This window comes from Ornithorhynchus anatinus, chromosome 15 (genome assembly GCF_004115215.2).
Source record: "Ornithorhynchus anatinus isolate Pmale09 chromosome 15, mOrnAna1.pri.v4, whole genome shotgun sequence".
Lineage (NCBI taxonomy): Eukaryota > Metazoa > Chordata > Mammalia > Monotremata > Ornithorhynchidae > Ornithorhynchus > Ornithorhynchus anatinus.
This window is the reverse complement of record NC_041742.1, coordinates 13777827-13795179: the sequence shown is the minus strand read 5'-3', so window position 1 is coordinate 13795179 and position 17353 is coordinate 13777827. Positions and strand designations below refer to the sequence as shown.

Here is a 17353-nt window from a genome sequence, read left to right as displayed (position 1 = left end):
TGGGAGAGTACAATATAACAGAGTTGGTGGACGCATTCCCTCCCGACAGTGAAGCCCCTCCAGGGCCCCGGGACTGCGGAACTTCTCCTCCGTGGCGAGCCACCTCTGAATTCCCCAGGATCTCTGACCCTTCCCAACACGGCACAAGGCAGCCGAGGTGCAGCCCGTTAATGGCGCCAGCGGACTTTGACTTGGCCAGCGGGCAGAGTGTGCGTGTTACTCGTTTGGCTCAGTACCGAAACTCCATTAAACAGCGACTTCGGTCTCTCACTCCGAGGCTCTTAGTTAATGAATAGCGGGTGAAGGGAGGTGGAAAAGGGACTGCCGAGAGAGTGTCTGGTTGGGCGCTAATCACGCTGGTATTTATCGAGCACCGACTATGTGCAAAGCACTGGATCGAGCGCAGCCCTAGTCTCACGGGGGGGTTTCCAGCCAAAGAGGGAGGGACAACTGCAATCTATTTTCAGGGTAGTGATGCCTGTTTACTTGTTCTGTTTTGTTGTCTGTCTCCCCCTTCTAGACCGTGAGCCCTTAGTTGGGTGGGGATTGTCTCTGTGTGTTGCTAAATTATACTTTCCGAGCGTTTAGTAGAGTGCTCTGCACTGAGTAAGCGCGCTCAATAAATCCGATTGAATGAGTGAATCTTTCCCCCTTTTTACAGAGGGAGAAACTGAGGCCCAGAGAGTTCAAGGGCCTTACCCCATTTCCCACGAGAGAGGAGCGAGGATGCTGGGACCAGCGTTGGCCTGGTGGAAAGAGCAGGGCTCCGGGTGTCAGAGGATCTGGGTTCTCATCCCGGCTCCACCACAGGAGTGCTCTGTGACCTTGGGCAAGTCCTTTCAGTTCTTTGGGTCTCAGATCCTGTGTCAAATGAGATTCGATACCTATTCTCTCTCCCCCTTAGAATGTGAGCCTCATGTGGGACAGGGACTGTGTCCAACCTGATTATCTCGTCTCTATCCTAGCGCTTAGTACAAATGCTTGGCACTAGTAAGCAGTTACAGATACCACAGTTATTATTATTCAAGTCCCATCCCCTTTTTTTTCCCCAGTGGTAATTGTTAAGTGCTTCCTCGTGCCAGGCGCTGTACTTATGCACTAGGGAAGGAACAAGCTAATCAGGTTGGACGCAGTCCCTGTCCCACAGAGGGCTCAAAATCTTGATCCCCTTTTTACAGATGAGGTAATTGCGGCCCAGAGAAGGGAAATGACTTGCCCGAGATCACACAGTAGACAAGTAGCAGAATCGGGTTTGGAACCCAGGTCCCCCGATTCCTAGGCCCACGTTCCATCCACTGGGCCACGCTGCCATCATTCTGGCTTGTTCATGACCTTGTTTAAGTGGTCGGAGGGGTTAAAAGCATTTTGTCTTGCAGAAATTTATGTTTACCTCTCTGCCATCTCAGCACGTCAGTTCTCTGTAAGCACCGGTATCCCAGCTCTCTGGATCCCATTCAGACAGATAATTTAGACACCCCTGTCACTTTCGCAACAGCTCACGTACATATCCCCGTTTCCTTCTTCCTCCTGCCCGCAAATCACTGTCACGTCTGTCTCCTCGGCTAGACTGTGAGCTCCTTGAGGGCAGGAATCGTGGCTACCGACTCGGTCGTGTCCTCCCAAGCCTTTAGCGCAGTGCTCTGCCCACAAGCCGTACTCAGTGAGTAAAAGCCGTCCAGCGGAAAATGGCCAAGAACCGCAACGTGTCCCGATTGCTTTTTGGATCTCTCAACAATCTCTTCTCTTCCCTTGTTCAACTCTCTTTTAAAGCCATCGGTGTCAGCAATCAGCGGGAAACCACCGTGGTCTGGGACAAGTTCACCGGAGAGCCTCTCTACAATGCCGTCGGTAAGCGGCCGCTGGTCCGACGGGTGTTGGTTTGGGCGTTTTCGGTGGACTTGTCGATCGTTTATTACCGTTCCTCTGAGCTCCTACGGATATGTACGTTCTAGCGCTACTCAGTCCACCGGTACTAAGTGTGTGCCCCGTGATCCTCGGTATTTGAGCGACAGTAGGCCTTAGCCTATCCGCAGACCAACGAGGTCACACGACTATCCCTGTGACCGCCAGTTGACTTGATTGTAGCTTCCTGTCGTCTGTGAGCTCGTTCGATAACTGTATTCTAGGGAGGTCCTGTAGCTGAGCATCATTTGAACTCCACTCCAGAGTCAGTTAAGGTCAGATTTGGCACCTCTCCTCATGTCAGTCGGTTGCCCCGCCCGACCCAGTTGTAACCAGGTCTTGTGATGTCGAGCACATCCTCGGTACAGATTTACTCCTCTTTCACCCCGAGGTTCGGGCCGTTGAATGTGCTCCGGAACCTGAACTCTGCCTTTAATGAGGAGAAATCTCAACCCGGCTCTTGGGCGGTGAATGCTTAAGCAAGCAGTGGCCGGTCCGTCAGGTCCACGCCTTTGACTTTTCCATGTCTTTAGAGGGAGACGGTCACCTGAAGCAGAAACAGGCAGTGCCTGGTCCTTGCCCTCCACTGGTAGCCACTTCCCCTAAGCGGGGGCAGCTGCTGAAACAGCCCCCTTCCGGGGCAGACGCCCAGCCCGGACAGACCTCTTCTCCTCGCCGGAACCTGGGCCGTACGACCCCTCTGCTCCTCGGGGAACGGATGGGACCATTTTATTATTAATTATTATTAACAATCGTATTTATTGAGCGCTTACTGTGTGCAAAGCACCGTACTAAGTTCTTGGGAGAGTACGATATACCGTCAGACACATTCCCTGCCCACGATGAGCTCCCAGTCTAGAAGGGGAGGCAGTCTCAAATATAAATAGATGAATCAATCAATAAATTACAGATATTACAGATCCGTACATATGTGCGATGGGGAAGGGAGAGAGGATGAATGAAAGAGCGAGTACGAGCGGCACAGGAGGGAGTGGGAGGAGAGGAGGGCTCAGTCGGGGAAGGCTTCCTGGAGGAGATGTGCCGTCAATAAGGCTTCGAAGTGGGGGAGAGCAGTTAAGCGTCTTAAGGTACCTCAAGCCGGTCTGCAGGCCCGAGCCTTAAGAGATGAAAGCAATCGTCTTCTACCACTCAGTTGGCCCCGAGTGATTCTCGCTATGTTCCTCGGTATTTTCCAAGTCCCTTTGTCCGGCGTTCGGCCCAGGAGAAATCTCTTGCTTTTGTATCGTGGGTCCGGTCCAGTCCCCCCACACCACTTCCCCCGCCATCTCCACCTGCGCCAGGCCCAGCGGAGAGGCCCCGCGAAGTCTCAGTCTGGTCCCCGAGGCCACCTCCGTTTGAACCAGTCACGGGACGGGCGTAGGTCATCGTTCAACTTGAGCTTCCCGGCGGGTGGCCCGTTCAGGGTCGTGGCTGCCCAAGTCCACCGGCCTTTCTGAACGTGCGCCCTTCTTGAATCCAGAGATGCCCACTGGACCGAGCCCTCCTGACCGGAGGGTGTGGCCCGGGCATGCCTGTTCTTGTCCTGCAGCGTGGCCCCGGAGACCTAGATTTCCCCCCTCCCCTGCTCCGGCTCCCACCCGAGTTCCTTCTTGCCCTCTCACACGTTCTCACGCAGCCGGTGAGCGGCGCTGCCATCAGGACCGAGGTTTCTTTCAGGTTTTTCCCTTTTCACGCACGGCTCGATTGCACCTTGACCGTAGCCGGTCCCGAGCAAGGAAGGGCGAGTGACGGTTCGGGGCCGTACCCCAGGTCAAAAGCGCCATCCTCCCCGGGTTCACCCGGGGATGGACAAGACGGATGGAGATCCTGTTACGCTCCTCCAAGTACACCGGCTCCCGGGGATCGTCTAGTCCTCTTTGGTCCGCCAGAATAAGTTCCCCGAGGCTCGCTCTTCCGTTCTTTTCCACCCGTCCAGGTTTTATGACAGGGAGTGTCTTTCCTGCAGTTTTTACTAGACGAGAGTCCCAGAGGTAGTCGATCCGAGTCTGTTCTTTTGCCTCTATCCTGTCCTGGAGTTCTTTTTCTCTAGCTTCCTTTCCCTCATCTGCTCTGGGCTCTGTTTCCTCGGGGGCTCAGAGAGAGGCCCCCAGCCCTCATGGGCTTTGCATCCTCTCCCAGGTGCAAATGCCTTCCTTGGCCCAACGGTGGGCACTGCCCGGCTCCCGTCTCCTTCCCGATACCCATCTTGTCTCCAACCCGCCCGTGACCCATCCTGACACCTCATAATGTCACATCCCCATCATCCCCGGCTTGCTCCCGTCCTGTGGGTGGGTAAGATCATTTCCCGGTCTCCCCACGGTGACTGCCGAGGGAGAGAGAGTGGCAGAGAGAGAGGGAGAAGGAGAGGGGGAATGAGGCCACCGTGGCCGGCGTAGAGAATCCGATCCCGGTGCCAGTCCTGGTCCGAGAGGGGCTCCGGTGGTCGTCGTCTTCGCCTTTTCCCAGCCGTGTGAGAGAGGCCCTAGGCTCACACGCTCCACACACGCTCCGGGGGTCGGGGGTCGGGCGGGGGAAGCTACCGGTGACGCTCCGGGGAAGCTACCGGAACCCGCTTAAGCCTTCGGTCTTGCCGCCTCCGGTCTCGACCCCGCCGTTGTTTCTCCCGACGCTCCAGCTGCTCCCGTCTCTGGTGGTTTTCCCGTTCCAGCTGCCGGTGCTCCGTCCGGTTCTCCCTCAGGTATTGGGGCTCGAGCGGTGGTGGTTTTCCGGGGTCTCCGGCTCGAAGACCCCAGCGACGGCTCCCACGGGCGGGAGGTCTCAGCCGGCTCCGCGGCCGGCGCCGCCCTCGGCCCGGTCGGCCTCGTCGTCTTCTCCCGCGGGTCTTTCCTCCGGCTTGCCGCGTGCTTCTTTCGGCCCACCTGATTCTGCCAAATCTCATCTCCTCTGTGGTTGTGGGTTCTGAATATCTGTGATTGTCTTAATTCCCCTTCTCCGATCCTCCTAGTCTCTTCCTAGGCGCAAACCCCGCCAACGAGCCGGGGCTCCGTGCGCTCCTCCCCTCCCTGGGACCGTCCTCTAGGGTCAGCGAGAGATTCCGGCCCCTCGATCCGGGCCTCTGGTGGTGCCTGCCCCGGGTACCTGCTGGTTCCCCGAGCGGGTGCCACTGCCTCCCCGCTTCCGGACTGTCACGGAGGGGTCGGGCTGAGCCGGGCAGATTCGCCTGGAGTCGGAGAGTCCCCTGGGTTCAGTCCCCCCTCGCCCCCCGGTCAGGCTCTGAGGCAACGAGGACCGTTCCCTCAGAGGTGAAGAAGGAGGCGAAGGACGCGATGGGGCCAGGCGAGCCGAGGCGAACGCTTATCACCACAGACTCAGGTCGCGGCGCAGCCCGCTGCCGCCTATTGCCGATGGACCGTATTCCCGGACCCCACCCCCGAATCATCACTCTGGCCCCCAAGGGGACTTTCCCTCTCAGCGAGCGAAACGGCAAATCAGTAGAGTCATTCAAGGCCTAGAACGTTTCACGTAGAAACGGGGAGCACGTTCTCTTACTCAGAATCCGGCCCATTGCTTCTCCCCTGCAATAGGTTCATCCGGGGGCTCTGGGGATCTGAGTTCGTGACCTTTAGGTCCCCCAGTATTTTGAACGGACTTTGAGCTTGCCGTGGTACCGGAGGTGAGTTTCTTCCAAAGTTTCGAGGCTTTATATACGCATCCAAGGATACGTTTCCGATTTCTTTCCGTCAGGAAAGTTGTAACGCGATGAACCCCGAGGTTCTCTCCGAGATCCTCTCCTTTCGGAAAAGCACCTTCTCCTTTCACCGTCTCAAAAAATGTTTTCGTGATTACCCTTCGAAATCGAATCTTAGTTTCAGCTGCCTTATGAGGGCTAAGTGATTTCCCCCTCCCCGCCGCCCTCTCCGGCCCTGGTAATTTTCAGTTAGGCCCCGATGATTGCCGGTGTCGTAAACCCGTACCGCTCTGTTTTGGTTTGTAGTGTGGCTCGACCTAAGGACTCAATCCACAGTCGAAGCTCTTGCCCAGAAAATTCCAGGAAATAATAACTTTGTCAAGGTAAGCGATCCCTCCCCGAGAACCGCCCGGGAATCCAGCGACTGTAGCCGCCACCCGCCCTCGTCGTCCGGGCCTCACTGGGGCCAAGGGAGGCGGGGGGCTGAATCCTCAGCCCTCGGCCCCGGCCGCCCTCGCTCCCGGGGATCCGGCCCTCGCCCCGGACGTTTCTCGCCGCAGCGGGATGGCGGGGCGTGGGGAGGTGGGACGGGACCAGGCCCGCTCTCCAGGAGCTCATACTGTACCGAGCGAAGAAGGACACTGAACTCATTTATAGGCAAGAGGAAGCAGGAAGAGCGGAGAGCCGGATGAACGAGTGCATAGAAAACTTAGAAATAGAACTTTTCCAAGGAAATGGTCCTTTTTTGCACGCGGGTTCAGCGACCGCGCCGACAGGGCCAACACCGGCTCCCTGAGCACCCACGGCATTCCTTCGGGAAACTCGACGTTTCCCCTTTCTAGGAACTGGCCCTCCTTGAGAGGAAAAGGACAATTATAACTTTTATCAGGCTGTCCTCTTTCCTTTGGGTATGTCTGCTCTCCTCGCTCTCCACTATAAAAAGAGATTTTATAGGCTTTTTCACGGAACCTTGGGTTAACGAGGCGGTTATGGGGAACGGTTCCCGTTTTTCAAACCTTTCTCGAGTAGCCCGGGGGAGGTTGGGTGACTGATCTCACGTCTCGCCCCACCTCCTCTTTGACCCTCAAAGTGATCGTAGGACTCGGATCCTAAGGACGCCAACAGCTCTCGGGGTGATGAACTTACGAGACAAGTTAAATATAACCCAAAGGTCATTTTCACGGAACACCAGCGAAAGCGGGTTAAGGAGCAAGTAACTGAGTAAAAGAGAGGGTGTGGTTTTTCTAATCTTGGTCTGTCATTTCTTCTTTAGAAAAACCACCCTCTGACCGGCCGTTTACCGTCCAGATTATTCAAGGCTAATGTCGCTTTATTTTCATTTTATCTTGATCTGTGGCTGGTCTCTGAACTGCAAGCGCATCGTAGCCTTTGCGCAGACGCACGCTTAACCTCTGTGCAGAGTAGGAAAGAATCGTGCTTGGGTTACGATCGGCAGGGCGTGGGAGGTTTCTCGGTGTGTTTCTTGACATCTACGGTGGACCCGCTCTGTCCCGTCCCAGGACGTCACCGGTAGCGTGCCGAATCGATCCTTAAACTGTCGACGTAGTAACCCCTTGATCGACTCTCTCTCTCGCCAGTCTAAGACGGGTCTCCCCATCAGCACTTACTTCAGTGCCGTGAAACTGCGCTGGCTCCTTGACAACGTGGAAGAAATCCGAAAAGCCGTCGAAGACGATCGAGCTATGTTTGGTACCATCGACTCCTGGCTCATTTGGGTATGCTCATTTGAACTTGCGTTGTTTTCCATTCGTTGAAAATGTCCCGCTCGTCATCCGTCGAATCACTGTATTTATTGAGCACTTAGTGTGCGCGAAGCGCCGTAGAAGCGCTCGGGAGAGCACGATACAACCGAGTCGGTCAACCCGTTTCCTGCCCACAGCGAGCTTTCAGTCTAGAGCGGGAGTCGGACCTTAATACGAAGAAACGTTACAGATACGGTGGGGCTGAGGGGATCCGTATCGATTGCCGACACCAAGTGGCAATGGAGAGACAGCTTCTTGTTAAGCGGTGCCTTCACTTCCCACCTCCCGTCCCAGGAGAGTTCAAGTCGGAGGGCTCCCGGTTGAAAGCGGTCGTCTGGAGCCCCCGTCAATACTATCCTGCCCTTCCCCTTGGGGGCGCGTTCCGTCGGCTTCACCGCTAGCCCCTCGGTCGAGAAGGTAGCCGCCTAAGCCTTCTGAGAGTGCCGCGGTTGCCCTCTCCTGGTCGCTACAGAGGAGGCCCGGTAAACCAAGGAGTTGCTCAATCTTTCCGATGAGCAACCTCTGGCCATCCAGGGCCGGGCGAGGATCGGATAAGCATCTGGTGTCCGTGCGCTTTACGGTCACACAGATCAGGTGAGTTGCACGAGAGAACGGCGAGGGCAGGGAAAATGGATCCCGCCATTCCGGCTGGGGAGCGTGGAGGAGACGACCCTTTCTACTTGGTCCCGGTTCGGCCCCGGTTGAGGTCCACTGGAATTTCGGACGGTGTGCATTTTTGTTACCTGGCCGTATCCGTTACAGCTACCTCTTTATAAAAGTGGGCTTTTTTCTCACGTCAGTCGGTCAGTCGCTCGTATTTATTGAGCGCTTACTCTGCGCCGAGCCTCGTACTACGTTTTTGGGAGAGTCCAGTTTAACAATATGACGGATTCATTCCCTGCCTACATTGAGCTTACAGTCTGGAGGGGGAAACAGACATTTATTTAAATAAATGACAGAAGAATATGGAAAGCTTCCCTCAATGTCAAAGTTTTTTTAAAATTTTCTACAGGTGAAAATGGAAGCTTTCAGTTACTCTGGAGGAAATGTATTTCCGACGTGGGGGCATTTCTTTGAACATAAACCCGGTAGCTTCTCGAAGAAAGACATTACATACGTCTCTGTCTTCCCCCCGGCCCCCGTTGTCTTTCGACGAGGCTCCGGGTCCAGTAAGGTGAACGTTGACCGGCAGATGTTCCGTGATCCGCCCCCCTCCCCCCCCCCCGCCCCCGGTGGCGTCAGTCGATCAATAAATCATTCTTATTTATTGAGCGCTTACTGCGTGTGCGGAGCACTGTATTAAGCCTTTGCGAGAGAACACTGTAACAGACGTATTCCCTTCCTACAGTGAGCTTACAGTCTAGAGGGGGAGACAGACACTGATATCGAGTGCAGATATGCGCATAAGTGCAGTGGTCCTGAGGCGGGGTGCGGGATCCCAATAAAGGGAGAAAATCCGGTTTTTGCCGAAGGGAGTGGGGAAAAAAGGAATTGTGGGCGTAGTCAGGGAAGGCCCCTTGGAGGACGTGGGCTTTCGATAAGTGAAGCGGGGGCAGAGTGCTGTCTGTCGGATACGGAGAGGGAGGGCGTTCCGAGCCAGTGGCGGGAGGTGGGTGAGAGGTCAGCAGCGAGATAGATGAGACGGAGGAACAGTGAGGAGGTTGGCGTTAGAGGAGCCCCGTGTGCGGGCTGGGTTGTAGTAGGACAGCAGTGAGATGAGGTAAGAGAGGACGAGGGGATTAGAGGAGCAGCCTGGCTTAGTGGAAAGGGCAGGGGCTTGGGAGTCAGAGGTCGTGGGTTCTAATCCCGGCTCTGCCACTTATCTGCTGTGACCTTGGGCAAGTCACTTAAACTTCTCTGTGCCTCAGTTACCTCATCTGTACAAATGGGGATCAAAAAATGTGAGCCCCACAAGGGACAATCTGATTACCCTGTATCTATCCCAGTGCTTAGAACGGTGCTCTGCACATAGTAAGCGCATAACTGATACCATAATTATTATTATTAGGAGAGGGCAAGGGGATTAGGAGAGGGCAGAGAGATGGAGTGTCCAAGCCGAAGCACGGAGCAAAAGCGTACGGTCCGGCGGAACCGAGTGAATACGAATCCCGTCCGTCCCCGTGCGGAAATGGTGCCCGTTACTCCCGGCACCGACCAAGAAGCATGCTTTTCTCTCTTCGGGTTGGCAGAGTATGACCGGCGGGAAGAACGGAGGCGTCCACTGCACGGATGTGACCAACGCCAGCCGGACCATGCTGTTCAATATCCACACCCTGGAATGGGATCCCGAGCTCTGCCAGTACGTCCTCTTCCTTACCGTCCTCCTCCTTGCCCATTTCAGCTCAAGCCCCCGCCCCCCCGAAACACCCTTTCCTCCCAAGTCCCGTTTATGGTGGGATTTCTTCAAAGGGTGACAGTGTTGTTTAAGCGCTTACCGCGTGCTAAGCGCTTGGGGTAGATACAAGCTAATCGGGTCGGACACAGTCCCCGTCCCACATTTTCCCTTCACGCCTTCCGGTGGGAATGAATTCCCTCGTGGCCAGCGCCTGCCGCGGGAAGGATGGATGCGTGCGGTCAGCATTTCTGTCCGTCGGACCGAGAGGCAGCACGGCCTCCTGGAAAGTCGGAGGCCGGCTTTCTCATCCCGGCTCTGCCACTTGCCTGCCGTGCGACCTCTGTGCCTCGGTTTCCTCATCTGTACAGTAGGCATTCAATACTGTTCCCTCACGTGCCTAGACCCCCAAGTGGGATAAGGAACTGGGTCCAACCCGATGATTTTGTATCGGTGCTTGGCACCTGACGAACATTTAACAAACCTCACTCATCGTTTCTATTATTATTTATAGTCGTAATTGTTACCGTTACTATTTCCATCATCCAACCGTTGGGTAGATACCCAACCGCACGAGCATGTTGGGCCGACCGATTGAATCAGTCCATCGGTGGTGTCTGTTGAGCGCTTACTGGGTGCGGAGCACTGTACTGAGTGCTTGGGGGAGAACAAAACCAAAGAGTTGGAAGACCCGCTCCTTGCCCGCGTGAGCTTACGGTCTAGAGGATTCAGTACTGGGTTTCTAGCCCGTGTTGTACAGCGCATGCTAGGACCCGAAAGATGGTCGGCTACGCCTGGGCAGGGCGAAGCCAGAGGGAACTCGGGCGGAGGTCCGTAGCCGCCCCGACGCGCAGACACGTCCTCCCAGTAGCGACGCCGTCTTCTCATTTCCCCCGCACCATGGCTTAGATTCTCCTGTCGTAGATTAATGTCGGAACGTTTTCGGTGTCGACGTGGCCGATGTTGTCTTTTTGTCTTTAGGTTTTTCGAAATCCCTATGGAAATACTTCCGAGCATCAGGAGTTCCTCAGAGATCTACGGCTTGATGGTAAAAAAGAAAAAATAGAAAAAAAATTCTCAACTTTTTGCATTTTCAAGGAGTCGGCCACCGTCTCTTGAGTAGCTGGCAGAATAAAATGAGGCTTAGAGAGTCTTACCAAGCTTCCCCGTTCCGGAGAGTAGAATCGCATTGTTTTCCGATATTGAAACGGGCAGGCGAAGTCATTCAGAATATCTACAGCGTCGGGTGGCTTTAAGGCTTATTCGGCAAAGCGTTCGATCGACCGAGTTACTCTTCGGCGCACAGTTCCTAAACATTAAGAGGTTCTGTTCTACTCAAATCGTGACTCCATCCCTTACCTTCTTAGAGAAGCAGCGTGGCTCAGTGGAAGGAGCCTGGGCTTGGGGGTCAGAGGTCATGGGTTCGAAGCCCGGCTCTGCCACTTGTCAGCGGTGTGACTGTGGGCGAGTCACTTCACTTCTCTGGGCCTCAGTTACCTCATCTGTAGAATGGGGATTAACTGTGAGCCTCACGTGGGACGACCTGATTACCCTGAATCTCCCCCAGCGCTTAGAACGGTGCTCTGCACATGGTAAGCGCTTAACCAATACCAACATTATTATTATCATTACCTGCTGGGTAGCCTTGGGCAAGTCTTAATAATAATTGTGATACCGGTTTGCTGTTTATTAGGTGCCAAGTCTGGTTGTTAAGCGCGGCGGTGGTTACAAGATAATCAGGCCAGAAACTGTCCTACGGTGCTCTTACCGTCTGGAGGCCGTAGAGCCGGTGTTGAATAAACTGAGGCACAGAGAAGTTTAGGTGACTTACCCACTGTCACCCAGCAGGCATGTGGCCTGCGGCGGAGTCGGGATTGGAACCCAGCCCCCTGGCTCCCCAGGCCTGGGCTCTTTCCGCTAGGCCACACTGCTTTCCGAGGCCCTCCTCTGGGAGGATGAAAGTGAGTGTGAAATAGCTGTTCTCCCTCTCCCTCAGTCTGAGCCCCAAGTCGGCCGGGGGCTGTAGTATAGGGCCGGGCACGTAGTAAGCGTTCAGCGGGTACCGTTGTCGTTAATCCAGTCCACTGCTAAACCTTCTTCACACATCAGGGGCTCGGTCGGTATTTTCGATAGAAACGGATGGATCGAGGCCTTTATGATTTGACAGTGAGTCTCCTCAGGTCCAGACAGTTAAATATCTCAGAAATTTCTTAGGTTCGGCCAACTCGGGTCAGGTATTCTGAGCTAGACTCAAGCAGGGCGCTTCTCAAGCTCCCTTGCGTGACGTGAGAGCCGAAGAGTCGGTATTTTTTTTCCTCTGGAATTTGAATTGTCTTCTGTCTGTCCCCTTTCTCCCCTCCTTGCCGACTCTAGAAAATCTCTCGTAGCCTGGTGAGTAAGCTTTCCGCCAAATGCGCGTTCCTTCTCGTGTGAAGATACGGTGCATTTCCACTTGCTTGAGACTCCCCTCCCCGAGGCACTCTTGTGAAAGTAGGATCGACGGTGTCTCGAAAAACGCAGGCCGGCCCCCCCGCCGCCCTCAGCCGGGTCCCGCAGTCGATTGGGTACCTTCTTTTGTCCCAGATTTGGGGGCCGGCGAGTGATATTTCCAACGGCTCGCTGCGCAGCTGAAAGCGTGAACGCATACTGTGTTTGAGAGAACCCGGTAGCCGAACACTTGTGTCTTCGGAACGGAATGAAGACTTTAACCGAGCCGTGTCCTGCCTCGCCCGGCGTGGCTATTTAACACGCTCAACATCCCAGACCTCCCTGCCGTGACGGTTTTCGGTAGCCTGCCCCGCCCCGCCCCATCCCCCGTCCCGGCGTGCCAGACTTCCTGGTTGGAAATGCACTGTTACTGTGTCTGCATGGCTTGGCCTCAGCGGCCCCCCCCCCCCCCCCCCCCCCAGGACCCTCAGCGAGCCTCCTCGGTGCCCGGGAGCAGAGCTGCGACACCAGTCGTGTCGGGCGGGCGCCCGTGGGGCGAATGGATGAGTTAGCAGGTCGTCTCCTCCTGGAGCCACCGTCCCGGGGTGTGTCGGGAAGCCACTGGACGCTCTCGGCCAACTCGCTGAACAAGTAGTTGTCCTCTCCCCTCCCTTACTCCCCCGTCCCTTTTACTTCCCCGTCTCTCCCCGAGAAGATAAGTGTGCTTTTTTCAGCAGGCAGGGAGGAGACGGGGCCCTAGGGAACGTATCCTCTCCACGTATTAAGCCGTGGCGCCCCCGTGAGGGGCGGAATTCGGAGGGAAGCGTATCGAAATGGACGGCGGTTCATTTTGAGTTGGCTCACCAACCCCGCCACGGGAAATCTTGCTCCTCCTCGGTGTTGCATTTTCGATCCTGTCTGGTGAGGATAAGAGCCCCGAATGGGTTGCAGACGCCTCGCCCTCTCACGGCATCCGGACCTTCTCCCGGGAGATCCCCGCTTGCCCCGTGGTCTCGGGGTCGCGGGATCGGGAAAGTAGCAGCGGTTTGGGGGGCGGCAGGCCTCGTGGCCGAGACCTTTGGCCTGTAGCCCCCGACCGAAACGTGGCCCGCCTCGGGACCTGGGTCTTTTTCTGGCGGACGGATGGAGAGTGTGGACACCCCTTTAGTTGCAGCATGTCGCTAGCGTCTCCCAATCGGCAGTGCCGTTCTCGGGGCTGTCGCTCGGGAGGCCGTGCCTCGTGTAGCCGGAAAACCGCTCTGTGTGTCGTCTGTCTGCGCCTCGGAGCATGTCACTCCCCTCAGCACCTCCACGCCCTTTTCCCGTGTTCAGCGCCGAGTCCTCTTAGCGCAGGGTCAGCTGGTGACCGGTCCCGCGTGACCCCTTGTTCTCTCTCTCTCTCTCTCTCTCCCGTTCAGAAAGCCGGAGCCTTGGATGGAGTGCCGATCTCCGGGGTGAGTCTCTTCCCCGAGCGCATTTGGGGAAGGGGGAGCCCTGTGGCTACTCTTGAGCCAGAGGGACTTCAGAGTGAGGGTTCGAGGGGGTCTCCCTTTAGGGGCCACCACGGGGGACGTGGCAGTGACCCTCTTTGGCCCCGAACCACTGAGTTAGGAAGGCCTGCGAGAGACCCTCTAGACTCTAAGCTCGTTGCGGGCAGGGAGCGCGTCTGCCAACTCTGGTTTCTTTGCACACTCTCAAGCGCTTTAGTACAGGACTGCACACAGTAAGCACTCAAGAAATGTGGTTGATTCAAGGGAAAAGGATTAAAAAGCCTCGTCATTTCCTTCCTGAAAAATGCGAGGCTGCCGCCCTTGCGGTTTAAAAACCCTCACCGGAACGTAGTCGGACTCTCCGAAAAGCCGCCTTTGCATCGAAACTTCCTCCGGAAGACGGATGGCGTTTATCGGGTGGGCTTTCTCCGAAGGTTGGCGCTACTGTCTGACCTCCCCCGCCCTCCACCAACCCAAGAGAGGAGGGGACCGCCGGCAGGTTCCGCACCCCCCTCGGTGTCCGTGTTCTCAGAGCTGTCCCGGCCAGGGGTCCACGTGTCTGCCGGCCGGACGGAGAGGACACGGACGTCCTTTTCTCTTCTGCTCCAGATTCCGGGACTCTCCCCGGCACCACCCCCTTCCGTCAATCAATTGATCGGTCATTCATTGGTATTTATTGAGTGCTTATTGGGTGGAGAGCACTGTCCTAAGCGTTCGGGAGAGTCCACCGCAACAGAGCTGGTAGAGACATTCCCTGCCCACAGGCGGCCGGGTGGGGGGCGGTCGTAGAGGGGTTCCGGCCCCCGGGTCCGCCTCTGACCCCACGCGACGCCAGCCTCTCACGTCTCTTGTGCTTTCAGTGTCTGGGGGACCAGTCGGCCGCTCTTGTCGGACAGATGTGTTTCCAGAACGGACAAGCCAAAAATACGTAAGTCCAAGGCACGGTCCCGGCTCCCAACCGTTAGGCCGGGTCGGGATTTTTGGCGCGTGGATGTGCAACAGGTTTGGATTTCAGGCCTGAAGTAGGCAGCCAGGGGAGGGCCGGAACGTAGGAGCCGAAAGGCCTCGGGTCTCCAAACGTCTCCGTCTGCTCCTTCCGGTCTCTTTCCCTCCCCAAAACCCACCGCATCCCGTGGGCTTTCCAAGAGACGCGAACAAGGCCCACTGAGGTCTCTGTCTCGACCCCTCGCCTCTCATCTTCCTCCTTCCGAATGGGTCTCATTCGGGACCTCCCAGGGACGTCGCCGCTTTCCAAAAGACGGCCCTGGAAATGAGGGTGGGGGTTCCCCGGACTGTGGGCAATCTGTTGCCCTTCTCCAGGTGGGGGGCAGGGTTGGCTTCAGCCCCTGCCCCTAGGGAGCTCCCCTGGCCTGTGTCCATTTCTCCCCGAGATTCCTAGGCTCCCCTCCCGTCCCCCAAAGGAACGAGGTACTGTAAGAACGGCGGCAGGTAGAAGGAAGAAACTGGGCCCCAAAGAATAACGCAATGTCTTTTCCTTCAAATCTCCTTGTAACTCACAGATACGGAGCTTGTTACAGACTACCGTATGTTTGTGGAATCCCTGCACTGGCATGACTTTTGGTTTGAATTTGAATTTTCATCATTAATAGCTTCCTCTAAACGCACTCTTTACGCATGGTCGGAACACTCTTCCTTACCGATTCTTCCTTTTCGAAAGCACCTGAGAAAACCTCAGATTTTCGTGGGTGAAGTTGGCCATTTTTTCGCTTTCCCCTCTTGAACCAGAGAAAACTTAAGCGCGCTCGTCTCCGTCTTCGAGACCGAGGGAGCGTCGGGGACCTAGAACGTGCGTCGGGGCTCTCGGCTGGCTGTTTTTTGCCTTTCTTTTTGTCCTTCCGCTCGAGCCCAAGGTGGAGAGGACTTTTTAGAATGGGCTACAGAACCCTTGTCTCCTGGTTAATTCTCTCAGTCTGGTTCAGAAGGAACATGGAAACACCGGGGAATCTCGCACTCGAGCCTCGGCACACCGGGTAGCCTAGAAGGACGTCGGAATGATCCCGTGCTTAGCCGCTCCCAGCCGGGGGGCTTGGTCTGGGATGGGTCGGGGAGGTGGCGGGCTCGAGGGAGAACCCGGAGGGCGCCTGGGGTAACCCCCGTTGTGTCGCCACCCCCCACCCACCCATGCCTGAGTCTCTCCCCAGCCCTCCTGCCCAACTTGAACATCTCTGGCTCCTGAAGGGAAGGAACAGGGTGGATGTCGGCCAGCCCTGTGCTGCCTTTCCGGGAGAGAGCTCCTCGTGTACTTCCCTCCGCCGTGGTCACCGGGCCCCGGCCTTAGTCCGGGCAAGATGTTCTTTCTGCTTTAAATCCCCCGGCCCTCTCGGGGCTGCTTCGGACCGGCTTCCCGTCGGCCTCTGTTGGCTCGAATGCCAGTTTTCCCCCTCGAACCCCGGAACTCTGTAAGCAGAGTGAGGCTCGGGGAGGCCGAAAGGGGAAGGGACCGGGCGGTCTCCGCCGGCCGTCCCAGGCGAGCTCCGGCGGTCGGAGCCTCCGCCGTCGTGGGCGAGGAGCCCGGGTGGGCCGTGCTCTGACAGCGGGGTTTTTACGCTTTGGCCTAGAAACCGTCCTCGGGTTCACAAGCCCGCTGACCGAGGCGAGGGAAGAGGAGATGGGTTTTTCCCAGGTTGAGCTGGGAATGGGGAGATTTGTCTGCTGCGTGTCTCCGTGAGCGAGTACCATCTAGACAGGGAGTCCTGGAACCTAAGCGTGGCCCCGTTCTGGATCTGAGGGCCCGACCGCTCCGGACAACTCGTGGCATCGATTAGCCGATGCCCACCCGGTGCCTGCTGAATGCGGGACGAGGGCACGGGCGTTTCCGTAATGATAATGTTTCTTTAAGCGCCTGTTATGTCCCGGACGTACCAAGTGCTGGGGTAAATACAAGATAATCGGGTCAGACACAGTCCCTGTCCCACAGAGGGCTCCCAGTCTCGGTCCCCCATTGTATAGATGAGGTAACTGAGGCCCAGAGAAGTTAAATGACTTGTCCAAGATCCCACAGCAGACAAGTGGCAGAGCGGAGTTTAGATCTCAGGTCCTTCTGACTCCCAGGCCCGTGCTCTTTCCCACTAGGTCACGCCGCTCCTTCAGGGCCCGAGCCTGCTGGTCCTCTCGGAGTGAGCGAGCGAGTTGGCTTTGTAGGTGTTGGGATTTTTTTCTTTTTTGGTTCCCCCCCGACCCCGGCTCAGCTAGCCAGGTCATCGTCCCAGAAAAGCTGACCGAGACTGGCGCTCTCCTTCTCCGTCGACCGCTCTCGGGCTTTGGCTCAACCCGTTACGTCTTGCATGATTCGTCTCTTGCTCTCTCCTTGACTCTTGTCTTCTAAACCGATTTTCCAGACAGTCTAAGCTAAAGAATACACGACGCTTATTAACCCGAGCAATGAGCTGAAGCTCTGAGGGGGAGGTTTCACAAATGTATCCTCTCTTATGCCAGAATACCGTTTTGAGCGAAACATGCCTTTTGCGGAGAGACTGTCTTAAATTTTCTCCTCCTCAACTGCAGGTATGGGACAGGCTGTTTCTTGCTGTGTAACACAGGCCAAAAGGTTGGTTCCTTCATTCAGTGGTTTTCAGTTTCTCCTTTTCCCGATTAGGCAATGGTATTTCTTGAGTGCTTACTGTGTGCTGAGCACTGGACTAAGCATTTGAGGAAAGTAGACACGGTCTCAGCCCACACAGAAGTTATTGCTAAGCAGGATTTGCTCCAAAACCCTTCGGCTTCTTGCCTAGGCGTCATAAAGTGACCGAATTGATGCACGTGAGCGCCA

The 17353-nt window shown here is 56.2% G+C and overlaps 1 protein-coding gene across 6 annotated transcripts in view; it reads left to right on the top strand.

The window, feature by feature from the left end:
* Positions 1-17353, top strand: part of GK (glycerol kinase) — a 45279-nt gene that overhangs the window by 15363 nt on the left and 12563 nt on the right. For 3 of the 6 annotated variants that reach the window (XM_029079617.2, XM_029079622.1, XM_029079620.1), the window contains exons 4-13: positions 1771-1848; positions 4538-4600; positions 5858-5934; positions 7150-7287; positions 9504-9613; positions 10628-10694; positions 12020-12037; positions 13492-13527; positions 14424-14491; positions 17089-17131. In XM_029079617.2, the coding sequence (XP_028935450.1) occupies positions 1771-1848; positions 4538-4600; positions 5858-5934; positions 7150-7287; positions 9504-9613; positions 10628-10694; positions 12020-12037; positions 13492-13527; positions 14424-14491; positions 17089-17131 (698 nt within the window). The remainder of the gene's footprint in view (positions 1-1770; positions 1849-4537; positions 4601-5857; positions 5935-7149; positions 7288-9503; positions 9614-10627; positions 10695-12019; positions 12038-13491; positions 13528-14423; positions 14492-17088; positions 17132-17353) is intronic. The other 3 variants (XM_029079619.2, XM_029079618.1, XM_029079621.2) reach the window with 3 other exon arrangements.